Consider the following 27,449-nt stretch of genomic DNA (forward strand, 5'->3'; position numbering starts at 1 on the left):
GAGTGAAAGGAAAACAATCGCCTTGTCATTTACACTTTAATACTTTATTAGCGTTTGATTTACAATATCTTAATATACATACTCTCGCAATGCGTTCTTGATAGTTAAAGATTATCTTATATATTACTAATTATTGTTATATTTTTAAAGTTCTGCATACGTCCGTTCAACTCTTTCCAGAGGTCCAGAGTCGGTATTATCGGTATTATTGGTAAAAGCTTTTTCAATCTTCCATCGTTAAATATTCGCATTTGGAGCATACTATTTATTAGTTTAATGTTGGAAATTGGATCGCGTTAAACTTTTAGTGTTTTATTTCTCTTTATGCGTTTTTGAATGAAATTCTCAGACAATGAATCAAGATTATGCTGAAACCAAAGACATATCGATTACTACACGCGTGCGTGGTTCGGCTACTACATTCACTCCCAAATTTTCGTTTACTATCATCATCTATTCTTCATTGAGACCATAGCTCCAGAATTGTAATTAAAACTGTAACCGGTTATTACATAAATTGTGACAAGGTAGTCTCTTTTGAACTAATCTAAGGTTGCATTTGAGGAACACAAAATTGCAAATTAACGTCATTGTAACAACAGAATCCCTATCTGTACGATTACATGCTACTTTGCTATGAGATATTATGTATGTGTTACTGTATGTCATACAATGATATCTGAATCCCGAACTGATATTATTTGTTAAGAAATACTGCTTTCCTCGCAATACAGTTGCCCAGGTATTTTTAACTTGTTTATGGTTATATATGCCTAATATGTTTTAGTTAGATTATTTATTTAACAATAAATAGTTCAATAGCTTTTCAATATTATTCAACAAGAAATACAGACGGTATTTTTTTCTTTGACTGACATTATCCTATTTCGTTTTTTCTGCCTTATTTCCACATTGTTGGGAAAATTCTGCCAAATGAATAGCATCTCCAGGTGGTCTTTAACAATTTTACTTTTGTCACTGCAATAATAAAGGCATGAATAACGAAAACACGTCGGATGAACGATAAAAGCGTTGGCTCAAAATCGATGTACATTGCTAAACTCAACATTATATATGATCATCCCTAAGCTAGAAGTGGAACTAAAGTTAAAATTTTCAACCGTTTTATCTCTGTTATGAACTTTTAATGCAGAACATTGAGAGTTATGGATGGCAAACTCCTTAACTGACAGGGTTTATGTGTAAAACTTAAAAATAATTGTAAAATTTTGAGTTTGATTTGAGGATGCACATGGACCAACCATGAAAACACGTTATAGCGCCCCCTCCTATGGAATGACATAGTTTTTGGTTTGCCTATGACATGATCGTAATGTTTGTGTTTTCAACGTATCTATCTATTGTATTATCTATGGCTAAACTGTTTTTGTTAAAAGTGCACCAAGCCTTTTCTACCAACAAACTTTCATCGGCAATTTATCGTAAATGCCAACCGCCATGATCCATTCGGTTAGGGCTCTTAGCCGTTATGGACTTTGATTTAACAGAATTTAAAACAGCTCAAAGTAAATAAATAATTTCAGTGGGAGAGAGGTTTTCCACGGACATTTTATGTGAGTAGTAAGATGTACCACTAGTGTCAACCTATCAGAATGAAAAGTAACGCAAGTACACACATTTGTGTGCAGGATGTACAGAAGACTATTGAAAAGGGTATTATACAGTGCTACCGTGTGTCTTGATGATTATACGTGACTGTCTACGCCAGTCGGGCCAGTTCACGATCCCAACTTCTTCATCCTCTGATCGGTGCTCGGTTGGTTGTTGCTGCTTAGTCCTTCTTGTCATCATCAGGATCTTTCAGCGTGTGCCACTGCGCAATCGGGCGCCTCGGGGATGCCAGCATGTCCGACCAGTGACGAAGCTCAGTGCCACTTGCGTTGTATCCTAGAACCACCTTTCCGATTGGTTCTGAGGTTCCGATGCGATCATAGTCCACCACGGTGACGACAAGATTCACTTTCTGTTGGTGTGATAAAGGATAAACCGTTAATAAGGCGCATCTGGAGAGCTCACCGGTGATACTGTAGAGACTCATATACACAATCATTACGCCATTAAAAGGTTAAAAACAACCAAGGTCTGCACGATCAGGGAACGTTCGTTATACCAGACGCTGGGAAGGAACACTCGCGAGAGTACGCCTTCCTCGGAACGCTCGTCCTGTCCATGATCTTATCCTGCCATGCACTAGTACTGTTATAGGGTATAGGTTTTTACATAGGCTTGTTGTTGGGTGGGTTTGTTGAGAAAAAAATAGTTTGCATGAATTGAAGTTGAGTTGCAGCGTGTTTGTGTCTCAGTGTACATTGTAGGGTTAGGTTTAGCTTGGTTTTGGCTTACTGAAAGTGTAACATAGCACTGTAAAGGTGTAGAATAGTTTTCGAGTGAACAATACAATGCACATGGTACAACATGTGTACGCACCAGTTATTATGACTGTATTATGTTTGCAGCACACGATAACCAGTTTCGGCAACCCAAATTCAGTACAAATATACGTTCTGTTTGCAAACTCCTTTTTTTCTAATGTATTTAAAGGGTGGCCTACGTAAAGTCCTACTGGATTCGTTGAAACCTGTTTAAATACTGGTACACGGAAATGTATAATACTCGATCAAAACTGTGTTTCTCTATTTGAGATATGGAGCATGTGGCATGCGCAGCATCTGTATTAGCGTGTTGCATTTAAACCATTGTGTGACAACCATTCTAGCATCGCAGTACCAGTGTCGCCGTTGGTCAAGTTCGGCGCCAGGTCTTAACCAGTTTTAGAATCAGTAAGACTTTCTTCGGGCATATACAGTTTCCGATGTCAGCATGTCGGATACTGTTGACTTGCTTTTGCTGTTGTTCGTGCCATGTGTTCTACCTGTCCTGGCTTTTTTCCGGTGTTGTCTATGTTGCTTGATTGTTTGAACTAGAGAAAAGCAGTGTCTAAAAAATGTCACGCTTCTGTGGTGGGTACAAACGAAGTTTAAAATCATCCGCGGCAAGAGCGCCCATGATGAACCCATTCGACACTGGAAGTTGCGTCCATCGGCGGATGGGCCAACCCAGTTTGCAATGGCTTGACACTTTGGGGATTTTAAACTTGTCCGTGGAGTTCGTTCTGCTGTACTAGAGCTTTTTTGCGTTACTTGAATGAAGTGTGTATTTATATTTGTTTCGTTTTAGTGTTGTTTAACGTATATCTGGTACCAAGTGGATTTTATAGTAGAGTCCAGAGTGTACTTTTTAACATTACAACATTGGTTTTCTACAACACAGAATAACTATTGCATTTATCTTACTCACAAAAATTGCCATACAAATAACATAATATTTGGTGGATAGTGTATAAGAGGATTGGATAGGGTGCAAGGCCTTAACGAATGTATTCTTTCCCATTGAGTGAATGCAAAATGAAGATTATAATTACACTAAACAAAACGAATCGACAATGCTACAAAGAAAGTTGTTAGTTTTGTCAAACCGTAGTAGGGCTAGCCACAGAATGCGCAAGAACACATACGTTGGCCTCATAGGACCGCCTTGCACCATACCAGGCACAGAAAAGATGGGTGACATTGTTTCGAAGGAATCATGCTTTTAGATAGTTAAATTGTAGAGAATACTGTACAATAGTTTAGGTTGTCCAGGCAAAATCTTGGCAAACATTTCTATAAGTCTTGTTTGATATATACAATATAAATACAACACAACACAGAATTTTATATGATAGTAGAATACATTCTCGCATACTTGTATTTGTTCGAAAGGAACTTCAAATGAGAACGACTCATTGTAGTAGGGGTTTAGTGTACATTTTTTGATACTAGTCTTTTTCTTTTTCAAACGCTTGCCATTCTGCATCAGAGCTATCTTGACGTATGGATCTAGAAAAGAGAAAGAACTTGTTAAAACAGGTTGCCAACTCGCTTACTGCCAGTGGGAGCCCAGCAGCGATGATAGAATTAACTAGAGCATATGGAAACATGGGTAAATCATATAACGATAAGAATAGCCCACCTGATAAGCCACCAACATCCATCTTCTTGAGATTTTTCGCTTCCAAGATAACGACAGTTAATTTACCTGCAGTGGGTACATAACGTAACGAGAAGCAAATGTCTCCCAACTTATTTTCCTGCAAGAACAACAAATAAAGCGTATTTTGGTGTCAAAAACAGTATAATTATTAAACACTAACAACATATTTCTCTAGCAGCACAGTCATATAAAATCAACCAAAAAAGACATCTTTAGGATATCATGCTTTTTTGATTCTATTGAAACCAGCGGCAAAGTTAATGAATAATTGGGATATTTGATCACTACGTGCTTCTAAGATTTAGCATTTACACTTTAAAAATTTCACTCAGCGATACGTTAATCCAAAGGATTAATCAGGTCGTTATGCGTTGCATAAACTTATTTTCTATATCATAAGGCGGATGCAGTTCTATACAGTACGTTGCAAACGGGTGAGCATATATTGTTCGAATAATGTTCAGTTGCTGCTATCAGTATGCATGAGAACGTCGTTGACTAATTAACCATTTTCACTGAACCTGTTAAATGCTAGAAGGGTGGAAAACTAACTTGGTCTGTGACGCCACGTCACAAATCGCTGACTAACACAAATATCTACCCTCATAAGCAAACTATTTCATAAGAGGATTTTGTTCATGATGAAAATTATTCAGCTGTTTCGTAGTTCTCTCTCTTTAACATTATTGTACTATTCTTAGTCTTAATTACTCTTACTATGTAACATATTACCAATATAATCATTATAGTACTTTTGCAGCTGGTGAGTTGTATTCAGATACCAGTGACCTGAAACTTACTTTTTCTTAGCTTACTAACCGATCGAATTTTGAGACTTTCGATGTAACTATGATTGAGATTATCTTGCTGTTCCCTTGAACGCATATGGAGTAGTATGGCAATGTTGAATAACAAATCAATGCAGTCATATTTATATAATATTGCTTATTTTTGGTTTTAGGGGCAAACATGTCTAGTTTCATTAATTGCTACGTATGGCCATTGTTAGTTTAGCTTTTTTTTACAGCGCCTTATGGAATTTCAAAACTAGAAAATAATATAGCTACACTAATGGGTAAAAAAACTATTGGTATGGACGATCCTAAATATTTTCTAGTCCTATCATATTTTTAGTTTGGTGTTGAAAATACGCCAATATTAACAACATATCTCACAAAATCAACAATTATTCAAAGCACAGTGCCAAATACCGAAGCTAAGAAATGCTTCCGTTCACACCTCATGTTTCTATTGAATGGTATACTTTACGATTAAAAGGACAGACACGATTTGGGTTGGAACGTATTGCAAAATTAAAGTTTTAAATTTTTGTCAAATAAAATATACTTTCAGGAAGACACCCAGCTCAAATAAAATGGTAAAATTATAGTTTAATTTTTTATGACATAATCAAACGAAAACAGCGCGAATGAAATTTAGTGAAAGTGAAAAACTATAAACAAAATATGAACTAACGTAGTCAGAGGCACTTCACAGTATGGAGAGCATGTAATCTTACTATAAAGAAAATAAAAAAATATGTAAGTTAGGAAGCTCCGTAACCGAACACCGAAGAGCCGATTGGCTGTGATGGTTTACATTAACGTACAAAAATAAAAGCTACGCTGAATTAATGGGTATGCTTTAGGTTTTGTATGGCACAATATTGTACACTATTTTTTATGAATGAACACGTGGATGAAATGTGGATGTAATGATCATCTACGATCGTCAAAAAAATCTACAAAAATGTACGAGCAGAACTTGACTACGCTAAAGCAGCACTACACGTTGCCGGAAGGATTAAAATGGGATGATACAATGTTTGCTGATAGACAAACTCGGAAAACAGGCTTATTAGTGGTAAATGTAATGTCATTCACAGCTTCGACAAAGAAAGAGAGATATGCTTTACATTGCTAGCGTAATTAGAATGGTGGAAAAGGTGACCACAGTACTGGGTTAAAACGGTTTGTACCACTGAGAAGAATTGGCTCTATTTTTGACCAATTCCTATCTCGTCGTGCAGAGTCTGCCATACGCACTCAAAAAAAAAAAAAAATGCTGCTTGATTCGTGCCTTAGACAGTAGCTCATTTACTGGAACGAATGTGTACAAATAATTTACATTGAAACAAAACTCTTTAGGAAACTTGACCGTTCGTTGCGAAGGGTACAAAAAAGGGCTTCGATGTTCATTGAAAATGGTATTTTGGAAGTACATCCTTCAACATATTTATTGTAGGTATCTTCATAACACACATGTTTTAAAGTACACAAAGCTATACAAAAGCCAATACAATCAAACAATATACAGCAGCACTTTAACTGGGTAGGTGGTATTGAATAGATCTTGATGGAAACAATACTTACGTGTAATTGTTTTATCGAGTTATATATTTTGAAGCAGTTACATGCATATAAAATATTTTAGATATTTTTTGATGTAGACACAACCATTCACAGGCGTAAGCACAGCAGAGAAAATTTGAGGAAAAAGAAAAAAAAACAATTTACGTCAATTAAATTATTTTCCAAAAATCAATCTTAGACCATGATAGACAAACTTAAAACTATTTTAACAAGTGTTCATTCAACTCATTTCAACAACTATACTGGATACCGGCCGGAAAGGATTAGTTGCGTTGTATGTCAATTGTAGTCGATTTTTGAATTAAATTCTATTGAAAGAAGCTCACATTTCCGAGACGTTGGACATTGCTTAAGATGATGTCATTTTCTCCCTTGCATGCATATCAAGAGCCGCTGTTATAATGTAAGGTGCTGGGAATTGTTAAAATGAATTGAATTGAGCGCTGCTTGAAAAAAAATTTATCATAAATTATTGTGTACAGCTTTCAGAACAATGAATGTTAAGTATGAAGCTGTTGAAGAAATAAATAATTTTAAAACATAATCATAGTTTTATAGTATGAATATCACGTCAAATAGAAAAATATGCTAACATGTAAGCAATATATGAAGAATGAAATGTAATCCAAATTAATTGAAATCAATAATTATATGATCTCTATTGTTGTCTATTTATCAGGGGTTTAATTTTTTTGTAAATAAGTACGATTTGAACTGGGTGTAAGAAGTAAGAAAGAAAAGATCAAGTGTTAAGAGAGCGAGAACAAGGGCGTTCTTAGCTGATCACATATTACGCCATTATAACCTTCGGCGATAAGAATCCGTACGCGATTCGCGGAGTTTGGTTCGGTGCACATTATTAAAAAAACAGTTTCATTCAGTTGTAACCTTTTCTTTTCTGTGCTGATTAAAGACTCAAAAACAGGCTCAGTATGCGTGTAATCCACATTAGAATTGACGTGTTAATATCGATTACATGTAGATCATATGTACGTACCTGTCCACCTTCACCCTCAACGCTTTGTAATTCTCTCCATTCTTCGATCGTTTGCGCCAAGTCGATCTGGCAGAGCGGCACCTTAACCTCCCCGATTTGGTCGTGTTTTGAGAAGCGATCAAAATCAAAAATAGCGAACACAAGCGTCTTATTCATGGCTTCGGCGTATGGAAGGCTCTGGGGAAGAAATGAATTGATACGAAACCACAAATTTATTCGTTTGATGCAACTTACGAAGGCAGATACTTACTATTACACTAAGTACTCTAGGGGTACTCATGATCAAATGTTATTAGTATTATTTCCAGTCTATTAATAAGGTCAAGAAAGTTTGAAATCTAACATGTGCTCTCATTTCTAAATAATGTCGTAAAATGCCCCCTTTTGGGTCTTAGTTGTGATAAGTTATTTTAAAAAATTTAACACAAGATCGGCTGTGATGACTGTATATCCTTTTCAACTTTCTGTTTCCAATACATGTTGGATGCTTCTTTTGTCTGATTTTTGGCGGATAATAGCTTACCTTGAACGTGAACGATTCGTTGAATACTGGATTCAACGTTTTCCGGTGAACCTTCGTTTCAAACTTTTTCTTCTTATCGGGCAACAGGTATACTTTGACGTATGGATCGGAAGTACCGCCCATATCCAGAGCAGGAAGCTCTTCCGCTTGTATCACGGTGACGGTGAGGGCATTTGAATTGAAATCATATTCCAGCTGTAATCAAGAGTTTTTTCGTAGTTGTTGAGTTGAACATATTGAAACAAATTCCAACATGCAGGCCTTCATTTGAAGGACCGACTTATTGCTCTTAGTGTACCTTATACTGGAGTTTGCCAAGCTTTTGTTCGCTCTGCTTGCTTTCGCCCTCATCTCCCTCTTCTGCATTTTCTGTTAGTTCTTCCATATCGGGTTGTACCTTTGAATAAGTACAATCAGATAGGGAAGAAGAAGAACGGAACAGGGAAAATAGAACAAATACGTATAAAAAAGGAAGCATATTAGTACGCTTGCAAAGGATCCCCCGAGCTCACTACGTTACAACAATCTAACATTAACAGTCATCAAAGTTGGTTCAGCCTTAAAGAGGGTTTTACAACGATACAACATTTTTAGTGTGAATACGCAATTACAATGCACCTGTACACTGACACTTAATGAATGAGATTCTACTGAATACCTTTTCTTTGTATGCTGAACCTAATAATTGTACCGATTTCAAATCAACTCCTTTCATGCCCTTCTTGCCATCTTTGGATCGTCTTTTGCGGAAGCAGCGTCGAATACAGAAACCGCATATGCCCAGGATAATCAGTACTATGAAGATGATGATGGAAACAAGACCCCACGTTGGAATGCCCATCTCGTGCGCCAGGGCCTCGGTCATCTCAGCCGCCTTATCTCCCAGCTTTTCCGCCTCACCCTTGGTCGGCAACGCTGTGCTGAAGTCCTCATTCTCTTCTGCAACAGGGTCGATGTGAAAAGCAAACAGACACACACGAAACGATCAATCATTGTATTTAAATGTCGGCATGCGTCGTAGCATGGTTGTTCTTTGATGTTTTGAATCAAAAAGGATAAACTTAACGGACGTTCGTGTTGGCTCTTTTAGAGTGGGCAAATGTAGACTGTTCCATTTATCATCAACTTTCAATACAAAGCTCAACTTGTACATCCCAGCAATGTGAGATAAAAGAAACAAAGATATAAGGAAGCCATCCTTATCGGTATCTTTTGTAGGCCATTGCACACAAATTCAAATGGACACTCACAGCTGGTACTTAGATTCTAAGCATAATGGCAGAACTATGTATGTATATAATATTATTACAATATTTCCATTGATGACATTATATAACCGTCGCTTCCAGCGCCATCTAGCGTGACAACGGTTGTGCAAACATGTTTAAGCAGAAAACCAATAGATTTGAATCATGTGCTCATGAGCTATACCACTTACCCAGGTCTATTTCCGATTCTGTTGTAGTAGTATGGTGCTTTTGCTTGTGCCCAAATATTTTTGTGGCCAGCGTACTTGCTGCCTCTGCAAGTTTGGTCGCATCACTATCCGCCTCAGCATCTCTCTTCCAAAGGCGAGTGTTGGGAGCCATTTTATTTTTTTTCTGAAATTTTTAACACATTTATTAATCACTTGTGATTAACATTTTGCGACACGTTGTTTAACTTAGAAAATAAAAACGGATTAACGTTTCACCACTGGAAAAGCTAGTCTATAAAACTGGAACATAGTGTATGTAATTGTTTGTAAGCGAATTTCTGGGGGTTCACGTATCGGTTGGTATCAAAAATTCTCAAGTGTAATTCAGCGCTGGCACATTCATTTTACCTGAAAAATTTTAACTTATCGTTTGAGTAACCTTTCTTTGCTACGTTTTTTCACTTTTAGGCAACCATTATATCGTATCGCACAAGAAAAAGATGCCTAGATTCACTAGCTTTTGTTCACTTCACTATGTTCGAATTTTTACGGAGCAAAATTTTTACATCCTCAAGATGGTAGCTTTTGAACATGAATGAGAAAATCGATGCATATCAGAAAAGATTGTAAATGAAGTACATGCGCATTTCAAGCTTGCATGCGTACGCAATGCTTGACAACTACGTCAAGACCATTTCTACGACTACGAGCACCAGTAGAACAGTTCCGGGCATATCCCGGGACTAGTGATACCAAATTCGTTGTTATACAATTCTTCGTAAGGCTCCTCTTCTGAGCTAACATATTTCCTAGTTTAAGATATTTAGATTTACGAATTCTTTCAACGCATGCTGGAGATTTTTCGAAAAATGGCAAGCACTCACCGTTTCCTCGTTTCTACATACTGGTCAACTTACAAGTCATGTTCCAATTAGATTCTCGATTGGTCTACAATCATGTTCCAATTAGACTTGCACTTACAAGTCATGTTCCAATTAGTCTTGGGTTGGTCAAGGTTTTGTTTTCTTCTGTGAGTTGAGTTACCTACAGTTTGCTCACATTTTAGGCTAACGTTCTCAATTATCTAAAAATAATTTTAATAAGGAGAACGAGATTTCCAATACAAGCTTCATTTATTTGTAGCTTATAAGCAGGGTATGGAATAATCAAAAGAACCGATTCACAAAAATGAACACAACTGATAGGTCTTAGTTGATTAGTAATCAATTGGATGAGGATTTCTTGGTTTGCGGGAATATTTTAACCCCAATGTGTCGCTTATGTCGTCAATAACTGAAAGAGCATAGTCCAACTGTTCTTTGGTATGGGCTGCTGATAGGCAAAATCGGATGCGGCCTTCCATGATTGGAGTTGCTGGAAATCCGACACCAACAACAGCAATGTTTCTTGCGGTCAATGTTCTGACCACAGCTCTGCAAAAACAAAAAAAAGTACAATTAAGTTGATTAGCAGTGATACTCCTAATTGAAGTGAAACAGGTTTTTAATAATTACCCGATTTTTGAAAACAAATACACCAACATTGGAACTACAGGCGAATCCTCATGGCCATACGTGATAACTCCAATTTGTGCCAATCGTTTCCTGAAGTAGCGCGTATTTCTCGCTAGTTGAGAAATACGATGCTTGCCTTCATTGCTGCTATCCATGCCAAGAATAATTTTCATCGATGTCAAAATTTGTTGTGCCACCGGTGGTGACATTGAACTCGCATAACAGTGAGCATGACTATGAACGCGCAAGAAGTTTATCAGTTTCTGCAAGGAAAACGAATGTTTACCGCATATCGAATTATTTCTGGGCTAAGTCAACCCTTTTTCTCACATTACCTTGTTTCCAGCAATGTAGCCACCAGCAGAACCGAAGCTTTTGGTAAAAGTGCCCATCAAAATATCTATATCGTTAGGATCAACTCCATAGTAGTCTAATACGCCTCTTCCAGATGGACCCATGGCACCAATGCTATGGGCTTCGTCTAGGTAAATATAGGCTTTGTACTTTTTTTTCAGCTCAATTATCTCCGGCAACTTCACTATTGACCCCTCCATACTGAACACGCCCTCCACGATGATTAGAATCTTTTTCCAGGGGTTTCCAGTTCCCGGTTGACCTGTGACAATGGAGTCTTTCAGCACCCGCTCCAAATCTTTCATATTGTTGTGCTTGAACACTTTGGGAGTTGCACCAGACAGCCTCAATCCCAAGATGATCGAGGCGTGATTTTTCTCATCACTAACCACCAGACAGCCAGGAGAAATCAAAGTTGGAATGTTAAGCGAATTGGTGGCAAATCCCATACCAAAAACAATTGCATCTTCGACGCCCAAAAATTTCGCAGTCAATGCTTCGAGTTCGTGGTGTAGCGGATTGGTGCCTAAATAAGCATAATATGAATTATCTTATCGAACTTGCTTTAACGAATGCAATCTATCCAGTTTTGTGATTCCTACCTAATTCTCTACGGGAGCTACAAGCAGCTAAACCATAGCTCCAGATGCACTCTTCTGCATCATCAGCACAGGGTCCCTCGTTCTGCGCAAATCCTAAGTAATTATATGAACCCAAGTTCAAACATTTCGTTTCCGTCCCAGTAAATCTGCAATACAAATAACGAACCATGTAAAAATGGACCTATGAAAATAATTACTTTTGCTGTAAAATAATACTTACTCAAATGACCAGCCATAATCTTTAGTAATTCTATCCTTCAGCACTACCTCTGACCCAGGAACACTGCAAATAGGACGATTCCAACAATCCTTCACACGCCTATAAACATAGCGTAGGTAGAATTTTTCAAAGGCATCATACAACGGAACATAGCCCTACAAAAAAAAAAAGTTATTTTTCATAGACTTCCACATTTTTAAAGCAGCTTTTCAGCTTACATCCCGGAACTTTTCTGTTGCTACTTTGGGCGTGAAGAATAATTGGTTGATGTAACCTACAAAAGCAAAACAAAACAAAATGTTGAGAGTGAATACAATTTACCAAGCATTACGTCAGCAATATTACCCAGTATCATCAACAAATAGAATCCAAGATAAGTGAAACATGCTGTATGTAATGGAACCTGCTCGTAGGAAGATTTCTGGTGCTCCGTACTTTCATTCTGCTTGTTGAATCCATTCTGTGGATGAAATGTGTTTAATATGGTAAAAGGTATTCTCTTCAGTGATGACTCATGCATACCAATGTTTTTCCGATAGTTGTTCCATTAGGAATACGGCGACCTGGTAGCGAAAGAGTGTTAGAGCTTTCAATAGAAATATTACCAGTAGTCGACATTATTGATAAATGATCAGTGACTGGTTCGTTTTCGGAGAAATTAAATCGATTTCACCATCAATTCAACCACACTTTGGTTCTTTGGACTTCGGGAAAAGGAATTGACATTCAATACCAAGGTTTACCCAAACTTTAAAAGGTAAAAAAGCTGTTTGAGACGTCAAACCGACGCGAACATAATTTAAATTTCAGAGACGTAAATTAAATTTCCATAGGAAATATTTTTTGAAACAAATACAACTTGATGCATTTAAATCTCATTTTATAAATAAAACGGATTATTTTATAACATGGGTTTCAGTTAACAGGTTTCGTTGCAAATTTTGCATTTTTTTTTATTTCCAGCGAACTTCAGTACCGCTGGTATGTCTAAATGGGTGACTTTTTTCGAGAGCACACTACAGCAGGCTCTACGCATGCTTAACATTGATGCAAATGATAGAGAAGAAAATCTTCAGTGTTAGACCAACAGCGGGAACAGTTTGAATCGGACACGAAGCGGAAAAATATGCAAAGTGTGAACATGGAAGGCTTCCAGGATAAATCTGAAAATTCACTAGTCGATTTAAGCTTTGAAAATATCGGAGCAACACTTGGAGCAGATGCGGCTCTTGATAACAAAATTGAAATGGAAAAGAAGCTCGAAGATTCCCTCTTCTCTGGCGCTGCAGAGTCGGACTATAAAGCAAAGGACAGTGATGTTTTCGATGAGTGTATACCGTTGGTTCAAAGCACCTATAGCGAAGATCAACTGAATGGTAAAGATGAACCATTTTCGGTGGTGGAACAGTTCAATACAAGTCAGCCCGTAAAATCTCTAAACAATGCGGTTTTGGACGATGAGGTCGAAAGTGATTATATGAATCCGTATGTCAGCATACGACAGGAAAAGGAGAAAAGTTACGTCCATGAGGAATCAGCTGCTACGACATTTACAAGGGAACCTGTTCAAGCTGCACCGGAGGCTGAAGAAAACTCCACTGCGTCAGCCTGCAATTTATCGAATGTTGTTGAATCGGTTTCCGTTCCTAGCATGCCGGATGCAGCTAAGGAATGTATCGAAATTGAGCAAATATTTAAGGATTATGGACTAGGTAAGACAAATGTAGAGAGTATAAAATAAGTAAAACACAGTATATATATCCTTGAACCTCCCATGTGCCGGTACGAGCTAGGGCTTGTTGGAGGCATGCGCATTAATGCTGATTGCGCACTATCATATGAGGCACAAGAAATTCATGAAAAATCGTCCTGGAGGATTTGGCAGTAGTATTTGTGCAACTGTGGAGGAGACCAATGTATTTTATTCCGCATGTCACATCACAAAGGAGGATGCTAAAATCGATATTCACATAGAATCCCTTGAAGCCAAGCGTTTTTCTGCACAGTATTGACTATTTGGAAAAAAGATCCTGAACGTTAATTTACGAAGCTGCGAGACTTGAAAGCAAGTGCAATATATTTGCTGCAGATTTTATCTAGTTGTGAACATATAGTGACTTAATTTTACTAAGAACAATGAATGGATTGGAAGGAAATTGTAAATCGTCACCATTATTCCTTTGCAGTGTTATGAACCCATGTATGTAAGCCGTAATCACGTCTTTTTATCATAATAATATCAGATTGCGTGTCGTACTTCGTTAGTGCGTAAAAAATCAAAAGTGAATGATTATTTTTACTCTTTTACAGACACTTGGTTCAATCCGGCAAGACTACACCCCAAAGGTAAGAGCCTTTTTTTCTAAACATATACAGCTTGAGAGCCATTGTCTCTTAACCGATATCAATATACATACCCGTCTGATTGAATCCTTGGATAATTTTAAATATTCGAAAATTAAATTACTGTATAATATCAATGATTTTTTTATGCGTAGATCATGACGTGAAATATGTCTATTTGGTTTTTTTGTTCGAAGCTCCAATCTGCGTTTAATATTAATGAACAATTGTTCGACGATTGGCTAAAAGTAGAGATTAGCTGCGAATTTTGGAATCATTAGAATGCGCCGGTTGTAAAATAACATAAAAAAATGTTTCTTGCGATCTCGATTCATATCATTACTTTTGTGGAACGAGAATTTTCCGGTCTAGAAATCCTTATTTTTCTCTATGATGGTAAATTTTCCGGTCCAAAAACTCCTTACGTTTTCCTTGCTTAAAGGCTGATTCGCACGTCGGCAAGTGCAAGTGGCAAGTAAGCAGGCAAGTGGCAAGTAGCTGTTCGCACTGCAGGCAAGTACTTGCCGGTAACTAAACCACTAACACAAGTAAACAGAAAGTTATGAAATTTAATTTACCATGATTTGATCTTCAATAAATAAAAAGATCGATCATTGATGCAATAAAATATTATTTCTGTAACATAAGTCGTAAGTTATCCTCAAAAAATGACGAAAATGAAACAGTTTTTGTTTGACAACTTGTATTTACACGAGATGTCAACCAATACATCCACCTACTTGCCTGAAAATTAGACTCGGTTCTATTCTAGTGGCAAGTAGCTACTTGCCACTTGCCACTTGCTAGGTCCTGATTCGCACGGGGTAGGTACCCGGCAACTTGCCACTTGCACTTGCCACTTGCCGACGTGCGAATCAGCCTTAAAGGATGATGTTTGAAATGACTTTAAATATTAATATGATGAATTTATAAAAATGAGAACCGGTTCAACCGTTTGTCGCATCGATTAACCGATTATACCGTTTATTAAGTACCAGAGGACCTAGCAAGTAGCTACTTGCCACTTGAATAGAACCGAGTCTATTTTTGTAGGCAAGTAGGTGGATGTATTGGTTGCCAAACACTACTGTTTAATTTTCGTGATTTTTTAAGGATAACTTGCGTCTTATGTTACAGAAATGTTTTGTTATCCACCATATGCATACTTTTCGGAGCTTGAACCAACATCTAGGCAAATGTCAAATGTGCAGACCTTTAAAAACCTGCAGCCTGTAACCGACAAGCTGCCCATCTCTGTCTGTCATAGACCTGTGGAAAATCCACAACAAATGTGCTCTATACATATAGCGAGTGCAAGAGGCAATGAGGAAATTTGTAAAAATAAAGTTGTGACCAGAAGTTATTAATAAACGCGCCCGTCCCACGGAGACGGCTTTTTTGATTCTGAAGTGAAGTTCTGAGCAGATCGAGGACCTCAGGATTCCGCTAATTATTGCTCAGCACGGACAACTGGACTCAGTTTTGCAGTAATACGCCGGTGCAGTAGTGCATGTGTTTGATACAACAGTGAAAACCCGCAAAGGATACAACAATGGCGGAATTCCTACGAGATCTGCGTATTCTAGGCGCTTCAGATTTCACCAAAGATGGATGTAGGCATACAATACCGTTCACGAACTCCTTCTAATACGCCTGCTTACATAAAAGATTTGAATCCCCGAGTTTTAACAAAGTGCCATTTTCAAAGGGGAATTTTTAAATTTACCGACAATCTCGTAGTTTTTTTAAAGTCGCAGTTTTGAAAAAATTAGGGTGAATATAAGAATACTTCGTTAAATTTAAGCACCAACCTTAACCTATCGTTTTACCTACTATTTTGACATTTACCTGGTTAAAAAAAATCTTTCTCTCTCTTCTACATCTTTTCGATATGTTTACGATCCATGATGATCAACCACCTTGGTTATGCTATGAGTTGGAAGTAGTTTCTTGCGTGTTGTAGCGTCGGTCCAGTCCATGATCAGGTGTCGAGTTGGAACGTTTGGCTGCACTTTTACTGGGTACACGTAGTAGCTTGCACACGTGAAATTGAAATCGAAATGGTCAAGAGGCAAAATTCTCGCTATGCAAATGGAAATGGCAATTATAATCGCGAAGAGTTGCCACCTCGCGGGCCAGGTAACTATAGAGGTGTCTTCGATTAAGCCATAAGCCAGGGGTAGAAGGACGTGTAGGCAGAACAAGCGCAATTAGTTGTCTTTGGCAACGTGTCAATATTTGCAGAATCGATCGAGTTTTTTTTAAATGTTAAGTATTAGCTCACCTGTTCGTTCATGCAGCAATCTTTAAATGTTATATTTTTCGTCAATAGCACTGCTAAATAAGGAGTTATTAAAAGATTTTTTTCTGTTTCAGTGGAGTCCCTGATTTATTGGCGAGATGTAAAGAAGTCCGGCGTGGTCTTTGGCGGTGGTCTCGCACTTCTACTTGCTATGTCGCTGTTTTCGTTGATCAGCGTGTTTTCATACCTTTCCTTGCTGCTCCTATTCGGTACTATATCGTTCAGGATCTACAAGAACGTATTGCAAGCTGTGCAGAAAACCGCTGAAGGCCATCCATTCAAGTAAGTAGTACACAAAGCTGTACAAGTTAGATGGTTTCCTGAAAATGTCACCTACTTTCTAGGGAATATTTGGATATGGATCTAACTCTGTCACAGGAGAAGGTACAGCAACTCGCCACCGTAGCTGTGGCGCATGTGAATTCAGTGCTGACCGGATTGCGTCGCCTGTTTTTAGTAGAGGATCTCGTCGATTCGATCAAGTTTGGCGTTTTGCTTTATTGGCTCACTTATGTGGGTGCCATTTTCAATGGCATCACCTGCGTTATGATTGGTAAGCTGGTTGTGCGAAATGTTTGTGAACATTCTTATTATTACTGTTTTAAATACTTACAGGCTACGTAGCATTGTTCACCCTGCCAAAGGTGTATGAAAATAACAAGCAATCTGTCGACACCCATATAGAACTCGTTCGAAGCAAACTTCAAGAGATAACAGAAAAGTAAGACACAATGAAGCATATAGGCGAGAAATAGTTCTTGGTGAATTAAATACCTTTTTTTCAGGGTCAAAGCTGCTGTTCCCCTGGGCAAGAAAACGGAAACTGAGAAAACAAAGTAAGAGCATACCATCCTTTGTGCATGACGAACATCTTTGGAGAAGCATTCAAGATTATTAAGGGCATACAGAGCCAACAATGCGAAGAATAATTGCTAAAGAGGATATTATTAAGATTCGAATATTTGCTGTTGTTTGTGATTTGCTTTTGAAGTTTTTCGCGAAGTTTTCATTTAAAAACCAGCTTTTTTAAACATCATACAACGTAACGATGAGAGATACAAATCAAAATTTTAATGTCCATCGGCTTCTCTACCCAATACACAAGTAAAGCATAAGAACTTAATGAAGAGCGGATGAACAATAGCAACCAGGAACGTGTGCGCACGAATGAAGTCGTTACTGAGATTATGTGGCCCCTTCTTATCGGAAGAGCTAGTGTTACACTCTGAAGAAAATATAAAATAATAAGAAATTGTGTGTGATTGTAATGAAATTCCGCGTTACGTATGCTTTGTTGCCAAGGCTTAGGGTGCCATGTTTTGTTTTCAGACCCTCTTGTGTCTTAATTGTGAGTATAATGTATCGCCGTTGGTTTTGTTTGTCTTTTAACCTTCTTCTCGAGCCTTCATTTACGAGAGAAAAGTTGACATTTCACTGAAATGTAGTAATGCTAGCTGTAGTCAAATACACTCCATGTAGAATTTTGCAGCACATGCTTAAAGTACACTTAACGAACATTGGTATATCAACATTGCAAACTTTTTTGGTATGGATAAAATATACTGGTAATAATCACAACAGCATTATACTAAATGTTTTGCCATAGCTAGAAAATAAAACTCCGGACCTTTCTATCTTAAACTTTGTTTTTATTCCTTTTTCCAGTGTAAAATATGCATTTAACATTGATTGTGACGAAATTGCGTAAATTTGTCGTTAGCAAACGTGTGCCAGATTAACTTAAAACAGACAAGATTGAATCGTGACACTCAGAACGAATAGGTAAATATGTCAATCCATAATTTCATAATTCTACATCTGCAATGGATCGAGCAATATTTTCTGCGATAAAGATATTTTTCTTGTAAGCGCCATTCGATGGGATCAATTGTAAAAATGGGTACGGGGGCTAAAAAAAACAATAGCGGAATCGGCTTGAAATTCCGACCAAGGTTTCTTTATCTTTTTCTCACATGGTGACTTTGCCCTTAAAATTAAAAATGTAAAAATTACATTGACCAAAGTAGCTTCAATTAATTCTAAAAATCGGTTCAAGAACCATAACAAATAGGCAATTACAGCCATTAATTTAACTTTTGACCCTTGAAGTTTGAATGTTTTTTCAACAAACCTTGGTCGTAAGGTAAATATTTTGTTTGAAGCATTCAAAAAATGTCAGGGTACGTAGTGATGGGAATTAAATCTCCGGGGTGGGATCCAGTTTCTAATGAGACAAAGATGCAAATTCCGTACTATAATTTGCATAGTACATCGACCGCTGTAGGGTTGAAAAAAAGTTTTTAGTATCGTTAAATCTTTGCACATGTGTACTATAATTTTTTACTTTCTTTTATTCGTTAACTAATTGTAGTTGCAGATTTTGATCCAAACTGCCTAATTGATCTACTACAACATATATGGTTTCACTTCATAGTTATATTTGAGCTATATCGTATGATTGATAATTTTCATTCCAACCTGCACCACGATCGTGCACCTCTAGTTCGGCTGCGCTAGTGCGCATGAATGACCTTGCGACAAGGTGACCGAAGCAGTATCGTACGAAACAACCAAGTCGAGCGGTTAGCTCCATTCTCGGTTCACTAGTGGTGTTGAGCGGACCGCAGTTACACTTGCTGTTTCCTGGTTGATTTCAAATCGCAGGCCTGTTCCAGTGTTTCCTACTAGCTGTTTTGGATCTTAATATTTGCGCCCAAGTGCTTTGAGAGAGTTGCGAAATGTCGAAACCGCAGTCAGATGTGGATAAAAGGAAACAGATCAGTGTGCGAGGCATCGCCCAGCTGGAGGATGTGAACGAAATCAAGAAGGACTTCAATCGGCATCTTCACTACACTTTAGTTAAGGACAGAAATGTGGCCACCGTACGTGACTACTATTTCGCCCTCGCCCACACCGTGAAGGATCATCTGGTGTCGCGATGGATTCGAACTCAGCAGTACTACTACGAAAAGGACCCCAAGGTAGGCCATTTTTATCCATCAACTAATAAAGCGAATGGAGCCAGCGCCGTTGGCCAACTCTGTGGTGGCGTACTCCATGAGCTCAATATTTCCTCAATTTGACCTCTAATTGTCAATGCCAGTAATAGAATGGTAACACTGCCTCGGAGCGAGCGGTGATGAAAGCTAAGAGATCGTGTAGAATGTCTTCGTTAGCAATCGAGTGATCACGAGGTCGATGCACGATCTCGGCTGTGAAAAAAGGAAGGTTCTAAATATCCCTTCGTCCTGGCCATTATTCTATTTTCTGCTAAGTTTTTCGCTGTGTGTTTGAATGATGTGGTGCATGTCACTCGAAGGTTACGCTTTCGATAAGGTTGCCGGCCGCTGGTCGAATAGTATGATCGAGGTTGTCTCACTCATAAAGGAGTCGCCCTCAGTAACTTGTAGAGGAACAACTATAATGCTTGCAAACAATCAATGTAAAATAAATAAAATAATTGGTTATTTTGTTCCGCCGTGTTGGTGATAAGAATCATCGGCGGCCGCAAGCGATAACAATGACCTAATTATGACTTGCGAGAGGCGCATCTTATGCCTGAATGATGAGTTTCCGTGTTTTCAAAACGAGGTAAAGGATATTGTTATTTTTCTGATTTTTCATCCCATTAACGTAGCGCGTGTACTATTTGTCCTTGGAGTACTACATGGGCCGATCGCTGCAAAATACTATGATCAACTTGGGCATCCAGACGGCATGCGATGAAGCCATGTATCAGATTGGATTGGATATTGAGGAGCTGGAAGAGATGGAGGAGGATGCCGGTCTTGGTAATGGTGGATTGGGTCGCCTGGCAGCCTGTTTCCTGGATTCAATGGCTACTCTTGGAATGCCTGCTTACGGATATGGTATATTTGTTGTTATATGAGCTTGCAAACCATAGTTATTCACTTTCAGTATCACATGTTGGTTTTTTTGTTCTCCAGGCATTCGTTACGAGTACGGTATCTTTGCTCAGAAAATTCGCAATGGCGAGCAGGTGGAAGAACCCGATGACTGGCTACGTTATGGTAATCCGTGGGAAAAAGCACGTCCAGAGTACATGATCCCGATTCATTTCTATGGCCGCGTGATTGATACACCGGAAGGCAAGAAGTGGGTCGATACGCAGACTGTGTTTGCCATGCCATACGATAATCCAGTGCCGGGATATGGCAACATCGTAGTAAACACACTGCGTCTATGGTCTGCCAAGTCACCGATTGACTTTAATCTGAAATTTTGTAAGTAGTCAATCTTCCAAGCTGGTTATACGTTTATCGACATCCGCTAATGTTGCATAACTGTAACGTTGCATTGGTCAAACGAGTTCTACTTAACAGGTAATATTTTGATTTACTCGCAGTCAATGATGGTGACTACATCCAGGCTGTGTTGGATCGTAATCTTGCGGAGAATATTTCTCGCGTTCTCTATCCAAATGATAACTTCTTCGAGGGTAAGGAATTACGTCTAAAGCAAGAGTACTTCATGTGCGCAGCCACGCTGCAGGACATCGTGCGTCGCTACAAGGCCTCTAAGTTTGGATCACGTGATGCTGTTCGCACGTCGTTTGATGACTTCCCGAACAAGGTTGCAATCCAGCTCAACGACACACATCCGTCACTTGCCATTCCGGAGCTGATGCGCATCCTAATCGACGATGAAAAGCTTAGCTGGGAGAAGGCTTGGGACATTGTGGTGCGCACATGCGCCTACACCAATCATACCGTCTTGCCGGAGGCATTAGAACGCTGGCCAGTATCAATGTTGCAGTCGATCCTGCCGCGTCATCTGGAAATCATTTATCATATTAACTTTTTGCATTTACAAGAAGTTGAAAAGCGCTTCCCCGGTGATTTTGGCCGCATGCGATCCCTTTCACTTGTTGAGGAAGACGGCGAGAAGCGCATCAATATGGCGAACCTGTCGATTGTAGGCTCACACGCCGTTAATGGCGTTGCCGCCATCCACTCGGAGATCATTAAGAAGGACATCTTCAAGAGCTTCTTCGAGATGACACCGGAGAAGTTTCAGAACAAAACGAATGGCATCACGCCCCGTCGTTGGTTGCTGCTGTGCAATCCCGGTTTGTCCGATTTAATCGCGGAGAAGATCGGCGACGAGTGGCCTGTGCATCTGGAACAGTTGCAGCAGCTGAAGAAGTGGTCGAAGGACCCCACATTCCAGCGGGCCGTGGCACGCGTCAAGCAGGAAAATAAGCTCAAGCTAGCGCAGCTGCTGGAGAAGGACTACGGTGTAAAGGTGAATCCGGCCTCGATGTTCGACATTCAAGTGAAGCGCATCCACGAGTACAAACGGCAGCTGCTGAATTGCCTGCACATCATCACTCTGTACAATCGTATCAAGCGCGATCCCACCGCCAACTTCACGCCGCGCACGATCATGATCGGAGGCAAGGCAGCCCCGGGCTATTACATCGCGAAGCAAATCATCAAACTGATCTGCGCTGTAGGAAATGTGGTCAATAATGATCCAATCGTCGGAGACAAGCTGAAGGTTATCTTCCTCGAGAACTATCGCGTGACGCTGGCGGAGAAAATTATGCCGGCTGCGGATCTGTCCGAGCAGATCTCGACCGCCGGCACGGAGGCGTCTGGAACGGGTAACATGAAGTTCCAGTTGAACGGCGCTCTTACCATTGGCACGCTAGATGGAGCCAACGTAGAGATGGCCGAAGAGATGGGCAATGAAAACATTTTCATCTTTGGCATGACCGTTGAAGAAGTAGAGGATTTGAAGTGTCGTGGCTACAATGCCTACGATTACTACAATTCCAACCCGGACATCAAGCAGTGCGTTGACCAGATTCAGGGTGGTTTCTTCAGCCCAGGCAATCCCCATGAGTTCCAGGATCTGGCCAATGTGTTGTTGAAATACGACCGCTACTATCTGTTTGCCGACTTCGAGTCCTACATCAAAACACAAGATCGTGTGTCCGCCGTGTATCAGGTGCGTGTTTACTGTTCGATGTGGACTGTTCCAGTCCATTATCTAATATTTACGGTATTTTTCTGCGTCTTTTTAGGATCAATCCAAGTGGTTGGAGATGTCAATCAATAACATCGCCACCAGTGGCAAATTCTCTAGCGATCGCACTATCGCCGAATACGCTCGCGAAATCTGGGGTATTGAGCCTAGCTGGGAGAAACTCCCGAACCCAGGCGTAGCGAAGTAAGTGCAAGGCAGGCAAACAGCTTGAGCACATTCGATGACTACACGATGTCAACGAAGTTTATTTTGCCACTGCCGGTACATGCACACTACACCGACATCGATGCCGTAGCCGGTGGAGAAAGTAATGTTGAAACTATGTTCGCTTTGAGATTAGCCTGGGACATACTCTCATCTTGGGTGCCATCGATACTATAACTAACAACAAAGTAATAAAAATCACAAATATTATGTTAAAAATGGGGATTTAGTTCTATAGCACACATTGTAACCATGGATCGTTTAGTGTTATTAGTTTCTTATATTTTCTTTTGCAATCGTCCGTTATATTCATCATGTTACTATCGATAATATAAAATGTTGGCAAAAAACGAATAAGTTGTTTCAAATGAGGCCGAAAATGTTCCGTTTGTCGGCTGCGAAAAAAACAGAGAATCGGTGAGCGATAATTACTCATGACAAAGGTAGCTAAGAGAAACATCAAATTAAATGGTTTACACAGGTAATCAAAATATATACTTATATTTGTAGTTATAATTTTACATTCCTTTTTCTTACAAGTTAGGTTAATCGTACATATGTATATATTTACCTTTCAGTACGAAAGGTGCTTTGTTATGGCTGGCAATTGAAGACAGTAAGTTTCTGCTCCAACCCTCAAAAATGTATTATGTCCCATATGGATAATAATGTATTTTTCTTAACTACTCTCAATGATGTATGGCAAATGGGTCGAGTGGGGCTAAATCTGGATTATGTCAAATGTGTATTTTTAAGGATCCACGAAGATCATAAGAGAAAAGAAAATCATCTAGACAAAATTTTTACAAAATTATATTATCGCAACTTTTGTTTCGTTTTAGTAACAGCGTAGAATACAATGTGCTATATTTTTCCGTTCCACTTTTACAATTAGCCTAAGGCACTTGTGATGCGTATTGGTCGAGAGCTTTGTCTTCGCTCTTTAGCATCGGAGGTGCGGTATATTTGTTGTGCGTGTACTACCGTTTTCTGCACAAATGGATTGTGTGCTTCACTTGCGTGGTTGTGATTTATTGGGGGAAGAATGGTGGCATGTGACATTACGACACATTGATAACCGACAGTCCCGGGAAAGTTGCAGAGAACGCATTCGTACCGTAGTAGTTATTAATCTGTGGAATGTGAAATCATATGCTTGGTTAAAAAGAGAGATCCACCATTAACTATGAAAGTGTTTACAATATTGCAATGGCAACATAAACGGTAATCGACAGCTGACGACAAAGACAACTCACACACACACACATACACACCGTAGGAAAGATACAAAAAATCTACTTCCATATTACGAGCAAGTTCCTAACCGTAACTGTTAGACCTTACAACTAATCAACAGCAAAGTGTATCTAAAAATATCACGTTTCGTGCTAAATCTCCGAAAAGTACGAGCGTAAGATTCTTTGAAAAGCGGCAGGCCGAAATTGACAGAAAAATACAAATGCATGTAAAACAATGCTGTTTTCACTTATTCTACTTTCTGTTCTTAGCTTACCATTTCATCTTCAGAATCGGACTCAATATCGCTCTCAGGGAGAGAAATTTGTTCAGCTCCTCGCTTCGTAAGGTCGTTCAACAGGATTCGCTTGTCTTGGATGAGAGCAAGTTGATAGGCCGTCAATCCAGCGTACGTAACAGCTTCCAGACTGATACGTGGGCATTCGTCAAGAAGGAAATTGGCCAATTCTTCATTGCCTCGCTCGATGCTAATATGCAGCGCAGTGTGTCCTGACTTTCCTTCCTGTAGGGGACAATGGTGAGAAGATGGAATATCATTATCGATCGTTGTTAATCGATCAAACTAATTAAGGTACATACCCGCGCGTTTATGTCAGCTCCAGCTTCGATCAAATACCGAAGAATTTCTATGCTCCCCGTTTCGGCAGCCAGGTGAACACAAGTTTTACCTTTATAAGGGGGAAACAAAATATTTGAACCATTCATTAGTCGACTGTATACGTTTGTAGAATTGGTTGGAAATTTTGAGATAAACCCCGCGCTTTCCCCGTGAAACGAGGATTCAAAAAATCATTAACAGATTACATTATTTTATTTATTAACAGATTTACGCTACGCAGGCATACACATACTAGTGCCATTATAAGACGCAGCACATTTTATGGAATTCCCAACCACATTTTATGGAATTCCCAATCTAAGCGAGATGAAGTAAAAACCTGATTGCAAATGGATCCACATCCTGATTGTCTTTGCGTTGTCTTGCGGAAAGTCATGATATCGCCGAGGAGATGGGTAATCGAAGAAACTTTGGCATATTTTATCAGCATCACCGGTTCGATTGGCAGCATATAAGGGCTTTGAATATTTTTCCTCAGATGGTTAGCTCATTTTAGAGAAGATGCTAAGCGATAGGAACGGCCATCACCCGATAGAAAGGAAAACAATTTGTGCTCATGGGTGGATAGAAAACACAGCTTGCTTACGGTATCAAAGCACGCGGCCACATGCTTTACCAACACTTATAAATAGCGCAACAAACAATTTTACATGGTGCCAAGGGGTGGTGATTCCTCCTACCATTTGTAGCTAGCTGTGGTGGTGTCCGCATATGACGTTTTACAAAATATTGGGAAAAACCCAATACATAACGTTCGTTCAGCTGCGATTGCAATTCAAGAGCGTGCTCAGACACTGTGTATTTCCCAGCCTTGGCAAATGGGTCGGGGACCGGGATTTCAGTGAATGTGGGAAACACACTTTGCGGCGTAGAAAGTTGGATTTTCCAACCGTTTACGAGACCATGTTGTGCAAACGCTGTGGCGGTGTTGGTATACCATATTCCCAAATGCACAGTTTCGTGATTCACATACATTCCGATGGAAAACGGCCGACATTTTAAACCAAAATAATCACGATCTTGCGCAGACGGTAAGATCAAGCGCATTGGGGGCTAATTTTAGAGACAACATTTTATAATTAGAACTCCTCTACTTCTGGACTCTATCTATCTCTGCCGCATACGCGAAGTCATCTCGGTCGGATACAACCGACCATTCGCGCTATTATTAAACAGACGACGCTTTGCCCATAAATGGCATTGGATAATATCGCGTCCCTGGCAGAAGACGGATGATGCAGTGATGAATGAATTTATTCTTTCGTCATTATGCACATGACATTAGACGCAGACTCGAAAATTAAATATTTAGCTTGGAATGTTTACTCACCGTCGTAGTTCCATAGCTCCAGATCCTGTGGCATTGTGAAATGCCCAACACCCTGTTGCAATTCGGCGGAATTCAATGGAAGTAGCAGCTCCTTGACAGAAGCAATCTTTCCATAGACACACGCCAAATGGAGGGCGGTGTTTCCGTTTGCATCTCGCACCGTTTGGTTGATGCCGGCAAGCAACAACTGTCGTACAATTTTCGGTTGGTCCATCACGACTGCCAAATGCATTGCCGTTTGTGCCGAATCATTTTGGATGTTAAGAAACTGCCGAGGAGCATTCGCTAACAGACGCGAGATGAATTCATGGTTACCCTCATACACCGCCAAATGGAGCGAGCTACAAAGATGAATATTAAACCCCGTTCATCAATGTTCTGCTTTCCCTACTGGAAACTTACGTATCCCCCAGCTCGTTTTGCTGATAACATTGCACCCAATCACGCTTCATCAGTCGGTCCAAACGTTCGCAAATGTCCATTATACCGTAGTTAGAATCGGGCTCTCCATCTGGTATCATTCCAGAGTCCAAATGGGTTTCAGCACTTTGCTTTACGTTTGAAGCAAGTGCGGAACCGTCTGCGTGGTCCAGCGGTTTGCCAGGTTCGGCAAATGTTTCGCTGGATGAAATATTTTCAGACGAATTGAGGTTATGTCCAGAAAGGAACCCCGAGTCTGTATTGGCACTATCGCAGAAATCCTTCTTTTCAGGCACAAGCGGACCACTGGAATCTGTAATCGAAACTTTATTCATTGCTGCTCCTCGTGTTGAATGCATTGTTCACACAAATGTAGTCCTCTTTTTCCAGAGTACGTTTCACTATCAGGGCCAATTGTTCGATGCGTTTGAAAGAGCAGATCGTCGTGTAAAAGGCAAAATGATAGAAAAATGGCGCGGTATACGTTTCGTTGTTTGCACGGGCTCATCAACTAGAATTTCATTCGATGAGCAATGAGAGCTACCACAGCAGGTAGCGATTGAGACTAACTTCCACACACAATGATTAAGAAAACACTTGTTTTACTAGGATGCACACGCTAACGCTACACACTGTATGTTTACCGTGGCGCGTCCGACTCATTCGACTATTTGTTGCAGACTGAAAGATAGCAATTAGTGTTGCGAGTTCCGTGAAGCACCTAGCTGGAACGATCCGTTCCAATGAGAGAGATGATGCACCCAGTTCCGCAGAATGTAGGAGACTACAGGTTCTTTGGAACGCGACGAAAAGCGACGGGTAGGTGCACCGTGCGGATCTTTTCATGTTTTACACACGCAGTGAACTGAGCAGGACCGTCCGGCCTGTTCTTTACGTGGATATACGACGG

At 39.6% G+C, this 27,449-nt stretch overlaps 5 protein-coding genes across 12 annotated transcripts; 2 read left to right on the forward strand and 3 right to left on the reverse strand.

The window, feature by feature from the left end:
- Positions 1–29: 29 nt before the first annotated feature.
- Positions 30–10,284, reverse strand: LOC131262151 (synaptotagmin 1). Of its 3 annotated transcripts, none has more exons than XM_058264081.1 (9): positions 10,247–10,284; positions 9,384–9,546; positions 8,604–8,884; positions 8,244–8,342; positions 7,946–8,140; positions 7,423–7,599; positions 4,033–4,141; positions 3,766–3,899; positions 30–1,984 (listed from the first exon to the last, which is right to left on the reverse strand). In XM_058264081.1, exons 2-9 carry the CDS (start codon positions 9,532–9,534, stop codon positions 1,793–1,795), a joined length of 1,338 nt encoding a protein of 445 aa, XP_058120064.1. In that variant the 5' UTR covers positions 9,535–9,546; positions 10,247–10,284; the 3' UTR covers positions 30–1,792. The 3 variants fall into 3 exon arrangements, with proteins under 3 accessions (XP_058120064.1, XP_058120062.1, XP_058120063.1); XM_058264079.1 differs by having other exon boundaries at positions 4,033–4,150; XM_058264080.1 differs by lacking the exon at positions 10,247–10,284 and adding an exon at positions 9,802–9,817 and having other exon boundaries at positions 4,033–4,150.
- A 192-nt stretch (positions 10,285–10,476) lies between these two features.
- On the reverse strand, positions 10,477–12,755 carry LOC131261978 (serine palmitoyltransferase 2). The gene is made up of 8 exons (XM_058263860.1): positions 12,575–12,755; positions 12,398–12,512; positions 12,271–12,326; positions 12,053–12,207; positions 11,833–11,978; positions 11,212–11,756; positions 10,877–11,139; positions 10,477–10,795 (listed from the first exon to the last, which is right to left on the reverse strand). Exons 1-8 carry the CDS (start codon positions 12,668–12,670, stop codon positions 10,579–10,581), a joined length of 1,593 nt encoding a protein of 530 aa, XP_058119843.1. The 5' UTR covers positions 12,671–12,755; the 3' UTR covers positions 10,477–10,578.
- A 423-nt stretch (positions 12,756–13,178) lies between these two features.
- On the forward strand, positions 13,179–18,049 carry LOC131261979 (reticulon-3-A). 6 transcript variants are annotated; one of them, XM_058263862.1, is made up of 6 exons: positions 13,179–13,764; positions 14,363–14,398; positions 16,772–16,979; positions 17,042–17,250; positions 17,313–17,418; positions 17,483–18,049. In XM_058263862.1, exons 1-6 carry the CDS (start codon positions 13,179–13,181, stop codon positions 17,535–17,537), a joined length of 1,200 nt encoding a protein of 399 aa, XP_058119845.1. In that variant the 3' UTR covers positions 17,538–18,049. The 6 variants fall into 6 exon arrangements, with proteins under 6 accessions (XP_058119845.1, XP_058119846.1, XP_058119850.1 ...); XM_058263863.1 differs by lacking the exon at positions 13,179–13,764 and adding an exon at positions 14,031–14,252; XM_058263864.1 differs by lacking the exons at positions 13,179–13,764; positions 14,363–14,398 and adding exons at positions 15,673–16,008; positions 16,332–16,534.
- A 977-nt stretch (positions 18,050–19,026) lies between these two features.
- LOC131267173 (glycogen phosphorylase) lies at positions 19,027–23,341 on the forward strand. Its single transcript, XM_058269962.1, has 5 exons — positions 19,027–19,678; positions 20,335–20,566; positions 20,645–20,941; positions 21,064–22,670; positions 22,747–23,341. Exons 1-5 carry the CDS (start codon positions 19,436–19,438, stop codon positions 22,894–22,896), a joined length of 2,529 nt encoding a protein of 842 aa, XP_058125945.1. The 5' UTR covers positions 19,027–19,435; the 3' UTR covers positions 22,897–23,341.
- A 44-nt stretch (positions 23,342–23,385) lies between these two features.
- LOC131267174 (NF-kappa-B inhibitor cactus) lies at positions 23,386–27,193 on the reverse strand. The gene is made up of 5 exons (XM_058269963.1): positions 26,522–27,193; positions 26,120–26,460; positions 24,750–24,838; positions 24,427–24,672; positions 23,386–24,046 (listed from the first exon to the last, which is right to left on the reverse strand). The coding sequence occupies exons 1-5, from the start codon at positions 26,896–26,898 to the stop codon at positions 23,975–23,977; spliced, it is 1,125 nt and encodes a 374-aa protein (XP_058125946.1). The 5' UTR covers positions 26,899–27,193; the 3' UTR covers positions 23,386–23,974.
- Between the last annotated feature and the right edge of the window lie 256 nt (positions 27,194–27,449).

The sequence above is a fragment of the Anopheles coustani genome, chromosome 2 (genome assembly GCF_943734705.1).
Source record: "Anopheles coustani chromosome 2, idAnoCousDA_361_x.2, whole genome shotgun sequence".
In the NCBI taxonomy this organism is placed as follows: Eukaryota; Metazoa; Arthropoda; class Insecta; order Diptera; family Culicidae; genus Anopheles; species Anopheles coustani.